Below are 14,005 nucleotides of genomic sequence, written 5' to 3'. Positions count from 1 at the left end.
TTCACTTGAGGTAATCAGGTTTCTATTGACCTACAACCCACACACAAGAAAGGTTCAGTCACAATTAAACTAAAATCAATTCAGAGATATTAAAAAATAATTCCATTCTAACCCTAACCCTCCTCAATTCTTCCATCTGCAATGTCTTCGCATTTCTCCTCAACTCTCACTTAAACCTCCCCAACATATCTGCTTCCACCTCCTCCTCCCCCGCTGCCTCCCCTCTCCTCCCTCCATCCTCCCACCAGACTGATGAACTGTAAGGGCACAGCAGAGGCCGAACATTCTTGTTTCCTGAGCCAATGCTTAGCTGGAGAGCACACATGCACATACACGCGCACACACACACACACACACACACATACACACGCACCTCCCTCCACCATGTTGAGTCAGAGCAGGGTTTGACAGGGAGAAACATCCCATGTTGTGCACTAGTTTGCCTGAACAATAACAGATAACAGGAAAGAGGGGACAAACAGATATCTCTATCCCTCTTTCTCTCCATCTGCTTCTCACACAAACAAACATACACATGTTGTCATTTTTGAGGACACAGACTTGGATTCATATTATTGCATTAATTACCCTGACATTAAAACATGTCCTAACCATGAGTAAGAATGATTTAAATTGTGGGGACATGCTTTGTGTTTAGGTACCCACAACATGTAATAGCTGGATAACGTGCACACAGACAGACACACATAAAAACGCATACACACACAAACACACACGTACACACACACGCACACATACACACACACACACACGGTTTATGTTAATGAGGACACTCATTGGCACAGGGTTTAGGCTTAATAGACATGCGGGGGGGGGGGGGGGGGGGGGGGGGGGGGGGCATCCCCTCAAATGTTTAAATATGGTCAAATTGTCCCCCTCATAAAATGAATGGTAAACTAGCCGATGAATAATAATAATAAAACTTTTATAGGGAGAGGAGAGAGAAGAGAGAGAGAGAGAGAAGGCGAAAAGATGACTGAAGAGAAAGTCAGTTTAGAATCAATCAAAACTAATTTGCTAAACCATTTGCTAAAATAACACGCACGCGCACGCGCACACACGCGTTCGCGGACGCACACACTCACACACTGGGAGACACCACCCCTAGTTTATGATTTTTAAAAAGGAGATCGGATAAATAGGTGCACTTCGTGGGCCGGTGACATCATACCTTTACTATCCCTAAGGCGCGGTCATGGCGTCACCCATATTTTGGTAAAGAGGAGGCACAGAGAGAGGAACACCCCCAGCACCTCCGATTCTTTAGCCGTTTACCAATTAAGGCTCTCAGAGAGAGAGAAGACGCAGAGGTAGAAAAGAGCTACAGAGCGGAGGGACTATCTCTTTCCTTCCTTTACGCAACCCGGCACAAGCAATACACCCTTTTCCCCCCACTGGGACTGTTTGTGGGGAGGGAGGTCCGGGACCTTGGTGCAGCTCACACACACACACACGCACACACACACAAACACAACCCAGTGAGAGCTGCTGCGCGACCTGAGCAGAGAGACGGCGGAGAGTCCAGGATCACAGTCTGCAACACAGGTAAGAGTCTGTCCCGCTGTGAGGGACACGGAAGATGCTTGTTTCTGTGGGACACTTGTCTTTCACCTTTCTGAAGATTGATAGAGTGTGCTGTGAGACATGGTGCTGTGAGGTTGTCTGTCTGGCCGTGCGTTTGGTGTGTGCTTGGAGCACAGGGAGCGCACTGACAGGGATGAGGTACCGGAGGATCTCGCCGGGTTGAAGCACCACTAACTTCTCCACCCTGCTTTACACTGTTACGTCTTTCCATGTAGTGTGACTGTTTGTCTGCGTCCCCTGGAGCGCATCACCTTGTTCCTACACTTTGTTTATGAGCATCAGAGCAGCAGCAGCAACATCTCCTTTACATTTAGGGTCTCCACACCAAATAAGGTAATACACGGACACTGACTGCAGATCTTTACTCTGGGGGGCAGTGGTGGCCACTTGCGCCCCCCGCCGCCGAGAGCGGGTCTCACAGGAGCAGGAAGTCCACCTGGTCCTCTCGTCTGCACGTAGTTCACCTCGTCAGCTCCTCACTCATCATATTTATCACAGGGGCTTAATTTGAAAGGGGGGCATAGAGACCACCAGAGAGAGAGAGAGAGGTTATTGCCAAGCAGGTTAACACATACAAGGTATTTGCTGTAATAAGCATTGATATAAAAATATAAATTTAAAATGAAATAAAGGGAACAGTATAAAGATATTATAAACACTAGAAAAAAGGTATGTGCAATATGAATGATTCAGTAGTCGGGTCTCTCTTGACTGATTCAAGATTCTAGACTTTATCAATCATGTTCACAACAGCAGTCGCAGGCAATGAAATTCGTGGGTCACAGGCTCCCTATGCTCAAAAATAGCTGTGGGAGAGTTTACGTCACAGCAGCCGTCCTCAGCGCCATCCTTGGCTAAACCTAAACCTAACCTCAACTCAACCTTATCCTACCCTTTAAACATGTCTACACCTTAAAATGTAACGTTTTACATAAGGAAGACCCGTCCCCATATTATTATTGCATATGACAGTGATTTAGGTACCAATAACATGATATCCGGCCCACACTCACACAGGCACACACACATATTCTTATGCTTTTATGTAAGAGGGATGAAGCAGAACATACTCTTTATTAATAATAGATATATTACATTTTTGTTGTTGTTGTTGTAAAAAACTCAGACAATGATGGACACAGGTGTGTTTTGTATACCCCATGGAGCTTGTAAAATCCATATTTTTCACCGAATGAAAGTTCCTAAAAAATCTGGATATTTGTGTTTTTAAACCCTTTTGGTACAATATATAGGTGGGCTGCATAGAGGTCATCTACATCATCAGGAGATGAACCCACACCCACCCAAAAAACTGAATATGTGTGCTCGAGAGTTAAGAGCAGTTTTAAGAATTGTGTAAAATCCAGTTTGAGTGAATTTAATCTGAGCTGTTGTCTAAGTAGTGTGCGAGTTTTTAACACAGTCCTGAACATGGTTGCAATAGAGTTGGCCAAAGTCAAAATATGTTTCTCCTTTCTTTGAAACATCTTTGGTGATGAGACCTAAAGGCTGGAATGTGCCTCTTTGATTTTGAGCATCAATAATTTCACACTGACATCATAACATTCCTGAACATTGCTCATTGAAAGCACTGCTGAGAAAAGTGTTTTTTTCAGATTAAAGGAGTTCTGCTGGTTACTGCAAGTGACTCTTACAAATGACTTTGTATGTTTGGCCAAAAACTTGGGAGAGATTTCGATTTTGACTTGTTGTAGTTTCATGGTTTAACATCATCATCTATAATGACGAGGTGGTGAGGAGAAAAAGAAAAGGAGGCTATGTTGGCATATAGAGAGAAAAAAATGTAGACCAAACCTGTCCTCATCTGACACGTCTTGGCCTACTTTCACTCAGTATGTGCCCCACACACACACGCACGCACACATACACACACACACACACACACACACACACACACCCACACACAGAGCGGGTGAGAGAGAATAGGGGCAAGTCTTCACTGTGCTGTAATCAGTGTGTCTGACTTCTGCCTTTTCCACACGACTCTGTTGTGTGTGTGTGTGTGTGTCGTGTGGTTTTGGCGTTGCCTGGCTGCAGCGTACATCAACCTAACTTCCTTTGCTGAGTTCTGCTGTGCTCGACTTGCGGCTGACTGGGTGTGGCGAGTGATGGTGAGAAGCCGTGATATTATAATGATAGAAGCATCATTGGCAGGAGACGCTGTTAAGCTCACATTGATCTCAACAACCACCTCAACTTATCTAATCATGTCTAATATATTACCTTATATACACCACAGGCTGTCAGCACTTTTAATGTTCATATGAATTTATCAATATTCATATTAAGTTGATCTGACTTGTCATAATGCAGCGTCATGAAGCTCCCCCTCTTCAGGAGCCATGTGATTCTGTTGATCCAGGATATTGAGAGAGCGTATGCTACTGTTGCCCTCATTGTCAGCTTTGGTTTAATGTGTAAGCAAAATGTAAATTACAGTTATAACAGGATTAGGCATTATTACACAGCTCACCACTGGATTTGCAGTTTTTTGGAGAGCTCCACTTAAACCCAATTAAACCAACTTTTGTTGGTTTAAGTATCATTTATGTATCTTAGTAATGTATAAATCCTGGTTGAAACACCATTGTCTAAATAGTAAGGGTCCTTCATTAAAAAAGCTATTTGCAGCCAAATGCACTAAAGGTTTCCAAAATGTATATAATGTGTTGTTTTAGTATATATAATTACTTAATGTTGTTGATGCAGCACGTTGTAGGAACTGAGTACATTGCTGCTTTGTTTGATAGTGCACCACTAAATCATATTTGATAAGCTCCTGATGTGTTTTGCATGTAAATATATATATCAACGCAATACTCAGTTTATCTATAATTATTAATCTTAGCCACAGGTTTATAGGATGTCCCCAATATGAAATGAAATATCCTGACAAGTAAGTGTCAATCTCCCTTTAACTCAAATAAATGCAAACATGTACACATCAACTGACGTTTGATGAAGATATGTGAAAACATGTCAGAGAGGATTTATAAATAAAACACAATATGTGAACTTAATTATTAAGTAAGAGTTGTGAAGATGTCCAGAGTGACTCCAGATTACAGAGACAGGAAAGAAGACTGAAGGAGAAATAAGGAAGAAGTGGACAAATTTATAAAAGGACAGGCGAGGGGGGACTTGAAGCAAGGGAAGCAGAAAACTGTAGTGCCATGAATAAACACTAGAGGGAGGCACATGACAAATCAAAGAGGGGTTGCTAAGTCTACAGACTCTGAGACATGTAAATGTGTCTTGGTCTACTCTGTCTCTCCCCGCCCTGTGTTTTGTCTCCTGTTTATTTGGCGAATTCCAGTGAAACAATAGGCCTCCCCTCAGTGAATGTTTCACCAGCTCTCACTCAGACCAGGCAACATTCTGCTTTTTGAAGTTCAGCATGAGCTGAGGTGGATGAGGGGGCCTGAAGACATTTCTCTTTCAGTGTGTCCATCAGTTTGAAGCTTAAAGCTATCTGTCTTAAATGCCTCACTGTCCCTCATTGAATTCTGCTGGTGTTTTTAAATCTGCGCTGCTCTCCTGCTCTGCATAATCTCTAGCCATGGTCTTCTTGAGTTTTATACAATAGAACTTTCTAAATCTATTGTTCTATTGTTTTAAATGGCCCGGTGTACGTAAAAGCATACAGATATATACTTCATATGTGTGTGTGTGTGTGTGTGTGTGTGTGTGTGTGTGTGTGTGTGTGTGTGTGTGTGTGTGTCTTTTATTGGGCCATTATTAAGGCTGGGAGTTCCAGGGTGAGGGGCATTCTTTAGATTCTCCCTTGACCAGACACACACAAACACACACATCCACACACACTGAGGCAAAGCATTCTTGATGGTCCGCTGGCCACACTGTGGCTCCTGGCACTGAGCTCCTTATTTAGTCAAAAAAGCTGCAGAGTCACATCTCTCCCTCTGTGTTTACAGCCCCTGCTGCTCGGTTACAGACAGGGAGAAAATTCATCAGAGAATGTCAGATTGTGTATGTGTTTTGTTGTGATTGGTAAATTTTATCCAGTGACTGCTTGATATACGATAACAATATGCCTGCTCACATATTCTACCATTACTGGCAATAACTCCTCCATTTCAAATGTCATTACTGCTCCCTTCATTTCTATCAGACGTTTTACCATTATGTAAAAATAAAAAAAACTCTAATCAATGTTGTAAATAATCTAATTTTGTTAATGTGTTCAGCTACACATATCATCTATTGCACTTCTGTCCATCCTGGGAGTAGGATCCCTCATATTTGTCTCTCTCTGAGGTTTCTAAGTTTTTCCTGTTAATAGAGGATGTGGATGTTTCCCTATGAGACAAATTGTAATTTGTAAATGCAATTTTATTGAATTTGATTGATTCACTGTGGCACATTCAGCCTGGTTAAACAAAAATAATGTTCAAATTGAAGCAGCAGAGGTCAAGATGTCCAGATTTTTCATTCCTAGTATGAGTCAGGCTTGAAAAATGCAGGATCCTACAAATCCCATAATGCAACTCAATAAAAAGCCAAATTTATAACAACATGTCTCAGCCAGCCTCCGGTTCATTAGCTTCTATAACTCAGTTTTCAGTATTCTATCATGCTGCATTTCTTTTTATGACGTGTGTTCCTGGCTTTCACTTTTCAAATTCTGAGATAATCTCAAACCACCACAGCAGCTGCTGCACGAAAATGAAAACTACTGCTTCCATTGAAAAAGAGCCTGGCAACATAATCATATCCAACCATCCATTGTCTATACCTTTTTGAGGGTCGCATGAGAAGCCGGAGCTGATCCCAGCTGACATTAGGCGAGAGGTGAGGTTGGACCTGTACAGGTCGGCGTATCACAGGGTTAACATACAGACATACGTGCAAACTCCATACAGAAAGATATAACCTGGAACCTTCTAGCTGTGAGGCATAATCATAATTTGGTCATATTGTCATCTTTCTAGTTGTGATCTCTGTTTTGTAACTGCTTATGTCCTCTATCAGAAAAAATGAGAGTGAGAACATTTTATGGACTTCTGGATTACAATATTTGCCGCCTCAGCCCCTCCTTATTTCCTTGCTTTGTCTCTCATTCTCTGTGTCTAACCTGGGGAGAGATGTACACATGAGAAAGCTTCTCTATAAAAGCTTAAAGTGAAAATATAATTTTTTTTCCTAATGAATCGGCCCACCAGTGCCATTGTTTCCATTTTCTGAAACCGCCTGCTGCTAAAAAACATGCAGGCTGTCATAAGTGGATCATATAGTGCTTATTTGGTGTGTGATCTCATCTGGCTGTTTGGTCAGTACAGCGCAGACAAACAGAGGAGGTGGATACGGCTGGTGTCTAGACACTCGCTGTCTGTAACCCCTTTAAAGATAAGGCTGCAGTGCACAAACAGCACGGTGACATCACACAAACACACGTTCACCCAGTGGAGAGCAGAAATTTAGGCTGCAAACACTGAAAATACATGCACCCAATGTCACATTGGCTGCATGTAAATTGACAGAAAAGAGATCTTGAACGATGCTGCAAGAAGCAGGTCAGCAGACACAAACAAACATAACTCTGACACTGTGAGGAGTCACTGACCTGCAGGTCCCAGTGGACAGCTGACATATTTACTGTATTACACTGATGCCTGCATGGGACCCATGAACATGAGCATAGTTTTTCCCAGGGACCCTGAACATGAGCCTTTTATATCTGTCACACTGTTCTTGAAATGGGGTGTTAGCACACAGAGAGCTCAGGTCAGACTCGTGTCATCTGTATCACTTTGTGTCTCCAGTGGCTTCAGCATTAACTGTGACCCATGATGGAATGAAGGAGATATCATCACGAGGTGACCAGGGACAAATCATGACTCGGAAAGAAAAACTAATGCTGATCAAATATTTTCACAATGCTACTGACCTTGTTTGTGTCTGCCAGACAAATAGAGATTTCCTATAACACACTGTGACAATCAAGGTCAGAGAATAATTAAATAGGTCTGTTTTCAATGAGCCTGAAGCTGAAGGGGTGGGGGGTGCCTTGTAGATACATGGAAAGTGGACCATTTTCCTTGTAGCTGACTCATTGGACGATTTCATCACTTGTACCATCTACCTACTAATTCTGCAAACGTCAATATTAATAAAACATGAGAAAAGCAAGTGACCAGCACTCTGTAGCAGTTAGTGGGGGTAGTGTAGTGGGCTTCTGTGTGTGGAATGAGTAGTGGTTGGCAACTGGCGGCCTGCAATCAATAATATCTGACTTCATTTTGATAAGCTTTATTTCACCATATCGGACTGACACAGACAATACAAGTCACTGGAGCTGATTTGTGTCAGGGCAGCAACATTCATGTATCACTTCCTCTTTAGCAAGTTGTCTTCGAAGTAAAAGCACAACGTTCATTTTGTTGCTGTAATGCTTACAGCATGCTTTATATATATTTATATAAATATAACCTCTCAAGTTAACTCTTTTCTTTCTCTTTTCTCTCAGACCCAAGCTAGAGAGGGAGAGGGAGAGAGAGAGAGAGGGAGCGGCCACACAAAGTTGAGCAGACTCCACCCAGAAAAAAAACCCAGCGAACCGAGAGACAGCCGAGACGATAAAAATGAGTGGTTCCCACCCCCGGCTCCACCAGAGCGCCGCGCCCGCTCCCAACGCTGTCTCCACGGACAAGGACGCAGAAATGCCCGCGACGGAGAAGGACCTGGCCGAGGATGCGCCGTGGAAGAAGATCCAGCAGAACACCTTCACCCGCTGGTGCAACGAGCATCTGAAATGCGTCAACAAGCGCCTCGGCAACCTGCAGACGGACCTGAGCGACGGGCTGCGGCTCATCGGGCTCCTGGAGGTGCTGTCCCAGAAGAAGATGTTCAGAAAGTACAACCAGAGGCCCACCTTCCGCCAGATGCAGCTGGAGAACGTGTCGGTGGCTCTGGAGTTCCTGGACAAGGAGAACATCAAGCTGGTGTCCATAGGTGGGTCAGACACACTGCTGGGTTGTAATGAATGGATGCCTATAGTATATATGCTTCTCCACCTCCACTCAGGTGGCCTGTCCTCTGCTTCTCTGCTGGGCTGAGTTGACTCATGGTTCATTTTCCTGGAGAAATCAACTGGACTGCAGTGTCTACTTTAAAGAACCGTGCATGTGTGCAGACCTGCAGGGTGTGTGACCCAAGAAAGTTGAGCATGTCCACTTCCCAGCGAGAAGAAAGGAATCCGTCACCCTGTGAAGAAAAAGTGGTGAAAAAACACTCCACAGTTAATTACTGTGGAGAAGTGTAAGAGAAGTCTATAGTAAAGTTTCCACTGTTGGTAAGATTATTGTGTGAGCAGGCGTTTCCCCCCGGTGTCCAGGGCCGCTGAGCTTTTGTCTCTGGCTGTCCAGATTTGAGGCGGGTTGTTTTGGGAGGAGGGGGTCTGACTGTGCAGAGGGGCCCCAGGCTTTCTCTGTTCCCCTGTCGCCTGAGCTGGGCTGGGTTGGGCCGGTCCGAGCAAAACTGTGTGGGCCGGGATGTGCTTCAGGCCTAGTAGGACAGGAGAGCTGATCCTACACACACAGACACACACAGACACACACAGAGACACAGGGCTATTGTCTGTGCTCATGTCGTGCAGTGGGCTGGGTCTCCACAGCATTAGACAGGACTTGGCTCACGCTCTGTGACATAAAAGTGGCTTTAAGGGGCTATGCCTACATGCAGCTGCTTTCCTGCTCACAACACTGATGATTTTGCAGTTATGCATCTGAATGAAGGTGTATGAAAGTACTTTAGCTGCAGTACAAAACTACGAAAGTACAGCCTTCTGGTGTTTTGCGAGATACGTGGCTCAGAAAGACAATCAAGGCTCCTTGATTAATTTAATTTAATTTTTAAGTCAATATTTATTTGAGAATGACTCCCCTCACAAACCTGGTGTGAAGAAAGACAACAACTCTTTTCTCCCTTAGACAAAAGCTTAGTTAACACAGTGTTTGTGACTGTGAATCAGATGTGAGTAAGCTCCTATCATCCCGCTGGGGGATGTATTGCTCACTTCACAGTTTCCACACATGCATACACACACATTACTTCTCCCTACTGCAGCCGACAGGTGAGGTGCCTGCTCCGTTTGAACACCAGGTCAGACATAATGAGACTCCATCTCAGCAGAGAGGTAGAAGAAGGTGGAGCTGCTGTGAACAGATCACATCATCAGTACAGAAAGTGTTGTGGTTGGTGATATAAGGTACAAGGCTATAAGACATAGTTTGTAATGTGGTGCACCTCAGGAACATTTCTTTTCCATATTAGGAGGAAGATTCCTGTTCGCTGCATTTTTCTTATCTTGATGACAGTTGGTTGATGGGTTTAAAATGCACTGCTGGTACTATTCAGGATGCAGTACCAGGAACCATGAGCCACCCTACTCATGTCTGTCTGTCTGTCTGTCTGTGAGTCCAGCTGACTCACCCTCGCCGAGCTGCTCCTTCTGAGTCATTTAATCTGCAGATCACAGAGGAGTCCGCTCTCCTCTTTTACTTCCTCCTCTCATTTCAGAAAGTGGACACACCCAGCCAGCAACACTCACCACAAGTTACCAAACTGGCATCATTGCTCAGCATGATGTCCACACTCCTGCCTTCTTTCTGTGCTTTTAAGATCTGTCAGTTTTTCTTTTCTCCTTTACTTTAACTTTAAACAAAAAAATATTATTGATGACTTATGTGGGGCGGGGGAGGGGGGGGGTTGTCTCTTTCGTTTCTCCTTTTACTCATATCATATATTGATATGCAACAGTAGTTATTGTAACACTTTCATCGTGAGTTACTCAAGACTAACTAGGAATCTGTTCCACCCAAGAAGCAACCATGGTGGTGGAGGGTTCGAACAGGACAAGGGCTCCAAATACAAATCATTAATATGTAATTTATACTAAAGTAGGCAGTGTAAAACTTTCAGAGCCTGACGTGATATCAAAAGCCTTGCCCCAATCAACCCCAAACCCAATTTGTTTCAGTTTACAATTATAGAAGAAATTAAATCCAATGAAGAGGCTTGAAGAAGTTAATGTTTGGAATTTGTGCTTAATAGATAGGTAGAGTTAAAAGATAAGCAATTTGAAAAAAAAGGTTATTTGTTTTCTTGCTAAAAGTTTGATGAGAAAATCCGTGCCACTTGAGTTTGTGGAGCAGATTGTTAACTTAGCCTAACACAGGAAACAAGGGGAAGCTGTTAGCCAGGCCCTATGACCTCCTGGACATTACTGGGCTAGTGTATATAAACCATCATGCATTGCTCTTGTGGCATTGACAGAAATAAAAAATAGTGGAGAGGAGAGAGAGCAGCACATGTCAGTCGTCTCTCTCTGGTGATAATGCTCCCTATTCCTATAAAACATATCATGATGATATATGCTAATTGATTTGTATTTACCAGTATTTTCACAGAGCAATTTTGAAATAGTCTGTTGTAGTGTTATTTTTAGTTTTTTTATGAGTGGCACAACATAATTCAGAGTTTTGGAGGTGAAGTATGTAAGAAGAGCAACACATTACAACAAAAACTGCAGCAGACAAGTTTATTACTACATTTTCATCAGTCAACCTGCTTTTAACATAAAAGTATTATTACTAAGTTTATAACAAACATTAAAAAGGTATTCTGAGTTTTTCCACAGGCCAACATTGTTGTTGTACGTCATAATCCTGCGAAAGTGAAAGTGAAAAAAAAAATCCTTACCTGTGGTCTGCTACACCAGCTTAAATCTTGTCGCCCTGACACCTGTCATTAATGTCTCTGAGATGAAGGTTGTTAGTTGGACTAGCAACAACTAACATACCGAATCTCAGCAGTGAAACTCCGTTTGCTCTAATAACGGTTCAACCCAGGGGGCGGTGTGGCCCAGGGGTAGAGTGGTCGTTCTCCAACAAGAAGGTTGGCGAAGGTTCAATCCCCACTCTTCCCCATCTGCATGCCGAAGTGTCCTTGGCAAGATACTTAACTCCTAAATGGCCCCTCATAAGTGTTGAGTGTACTAATTGTAAGTTTGGACAAAAGCGTCAGCCAAATGACATGTAACATGTAACAGGAGGGGATCTCACTTTCTGCACGTCTGACAAACCCTGCATTACCTGGCACCAGTCACATGACTACTGATGAATCCAGAGGAGAACTCTTATGTATTCAGTCAGGAGTGACAAGGCTGCCATCTAGCAGGGAGTGAAGTGAGCCTTGGGAGAGACAAAGATGGTAGCCCCTCTTAACAGGCCCAGGCACCCTGGTAGACCGTCACAAAATGCTAAAAGGCACCACGTGGTCTGCATGGGTCTGCATACTTGATGATTTTCTTTGATTGTAGGGAAATTTTACTTTTTTTTTATCAATTATATTTTAGCATAGAGTTCTGTGAGGCCTTTCCTGATCTGCACGTGGAGAGATTGCTTGCGTGCATATTTCCGGTGTTCATCACACCCATGTTTGATCAAGCTCAATGATTTCGCCTGGCATCATCTGTGTGTGTGTGTGTACTCATTTGTATTACCTCTTTGGAACCTTTCCATTATAAACACTGACCTTGTCAGGAACAGTAGACCTCAAGGGGACCAAAGCTCGGTTCTTATGAGGCAAAACAACATTTCTGAGGTCCTGGTTGAGTGAAGTGGTAATATGTGAACTGTGTTAAGTTGTGAACTAGTCATGGTTAAGGGCAGGGATATGGTTTTTATTAGGCTGACCACAATCAATAGAAGTCAATACAAAATAAATAAGGATAGCTGTGCTTACGTGTGTGTGCATCTGTGCTTACTTAAACACTCACAAAGCACATCAAGACTTAGTGACCATCTTATTAATTGGTTGTGGTGCTCTTTGTGCAGACGTTCACACTCCTTGACTGCTACAGCCCACCCATATTTTCAAACTCTTAAAAACACTTCTTTATGTTTACTTGACTGAGCACTGTGTCGAAACAGTAACAGTAAGGTGGTGGTGACCATGCCACACTTGCCCCGTCATCCACACGGGCAGGCTGGGAAACAAACAGAATTGTGGCGTAACTATGTACCTTGCTGCTCCCCTGTCTTTACCTGGGATCAGACACATAAAGATTAAGATAGACGCCTGTGTAGTAACAACCAGCCTCCTCATTGTTACACTGTTACATAATAATAATATGTGTTCTGTATTACTGATACTAAAAGAGGAGATAGCCTGTTCTGCAGAAGTTTTTCTTATTCTGTTGGAAAAACTATTGCTTTCTATAAAATGTTTTAGAGGAAAAATAATATAGTTTGCCTGTAACAATAAAAAAAAAAGAATTTCTAAGCCATAAAACAAAGCCTGGCTCTGGCTGTACACTGGCCAATAGTGGCTATTAGAGCTGCAATGAACCGCTTATTAGTCACAGAAAATGTACCACTAGCTATTTTGATAAATAGTGAATTGGGACGGCAGCTGTAGCTCAAGAAGTGGAGAGGGCTGTCTAATGATGGAAGCCCTAGCTCCTCCAGACGTCATGTGTGTGTACAGATAACTTTGTGAGGACCAAGATGAGTAAAGACAATTAGTATTGAGGACATTTTGGGAGGTCCTCACTTTTCAAAAGGGTTGATTGAGGGTTTAGATTTGAGTTTAGGTTTAAAATTAGGATTTTGTATTTAGTTGTAATGGTAAAGGTTATTAGTACAAGGTTGTGTGTGGTTGGTTATAAATGTGAGCATGTTTCTTCTTACATGACAGGAAATTTATATTTTGGGGTTCTGTAGCTTTGCTTAAGCTCCTTGCATCAGGCATGGCTAGTAAATTCAAGCAAGTGTGTGTTTTGTTTGTTCTGTAATAAGTTACTTAGTTTAGCTTTAAGTTTTGTCTATGGGGGCGTAGAATATTCACTGTCTTTTTTGACCTGCATTGACTTACCTCGGATAACTGGACAGAACATGTGTGGCATACGTGTGTCTCTCGGAAAGGTGCCATCTTCACATAGAAGATGGCGCCGCTCATTCAGCACAAAACTCTAATGGTGACACTGTTTCTAAATTACCTTAAGCACACTTGCCTAAACAAACTTCAGGCTTTCTGTTACCTCACTGTCTAGTTCCAACCAACATTGATAGCAATATATCTGACCTGATACAGCAGATGGAGTGTTACACAGAACCATCTGAACCATCAGGATGAACCATCTGTCACGTCACACATAGGGGTGGGCGATATATCGAATTTACTCGATGTATCACAGCTTGTACCATGTGAGATGTATAAAATGACTACATCGTGACCATCGAGTATAAATTGTCACGTGAATGATTTAAGAGATTCTGCTTGAGTTTTGCTTTCTCTTCACATGCCCGTCTTACAGCCGACAGCTCTCTCCCCCGCCCATCCAGAAAACTCTCCTGCGTGC

At 43.0% G+C, this 14,005-nt stretch overlaps 1 protein-coding gene across 3 annotated transcripts in view; it reads left to right on the top strand.

The window, feature by feature from the left end:
• Window positions 1-1,157: 1,157 nt before the first annotated feature.
• flna (filamin A, alpha (actin binding protein 280)) overlaps window positions 1,158-14,005 on the top strand; it is a 48,134-nt gene continuing 35,286 nt past the window's right edge. For all 3 annotated transcript variants that reach the window (XM_053425874.1, XM_053425875.1, XM_053425873.1), the window contains exons 1-2: window positions 1,158-1,566; window positions 8,111-8,595. In XM_053425874.1, coding sequence (XP_053281849.1) covers window positions 8,226-8,595 — 370 coding nt within the window. In that variant the 5' untranslated portion in view covers window positions 1,158-1,566; window positions 8,111-8,225. The remainder of the gene's footprint in view (window positions 1,567-8,110; window positions 8,596-14,005) is intronic.

The sequence above is a fragment of the Pleuronectes platessa genome, chromosome 6, assembly GCF_947347685.1.
Source record: "Pleuronectes platessa chromosome 6, fPlePla1.1, whole genome shotgun sequence".
Taxonomy (NCBI): Eukaryota; Metazoa; Chordata; class Actinopteri; order Pleuronectiformes; family Pleuronectidae; genus Pleuronectes; species Pleuronectes platessa.
The sequence above is the reverse complement of the archived record's forward strand: the minus strand, read 5'-3'. Positions and strand labels throughout refer to the sequence as shown.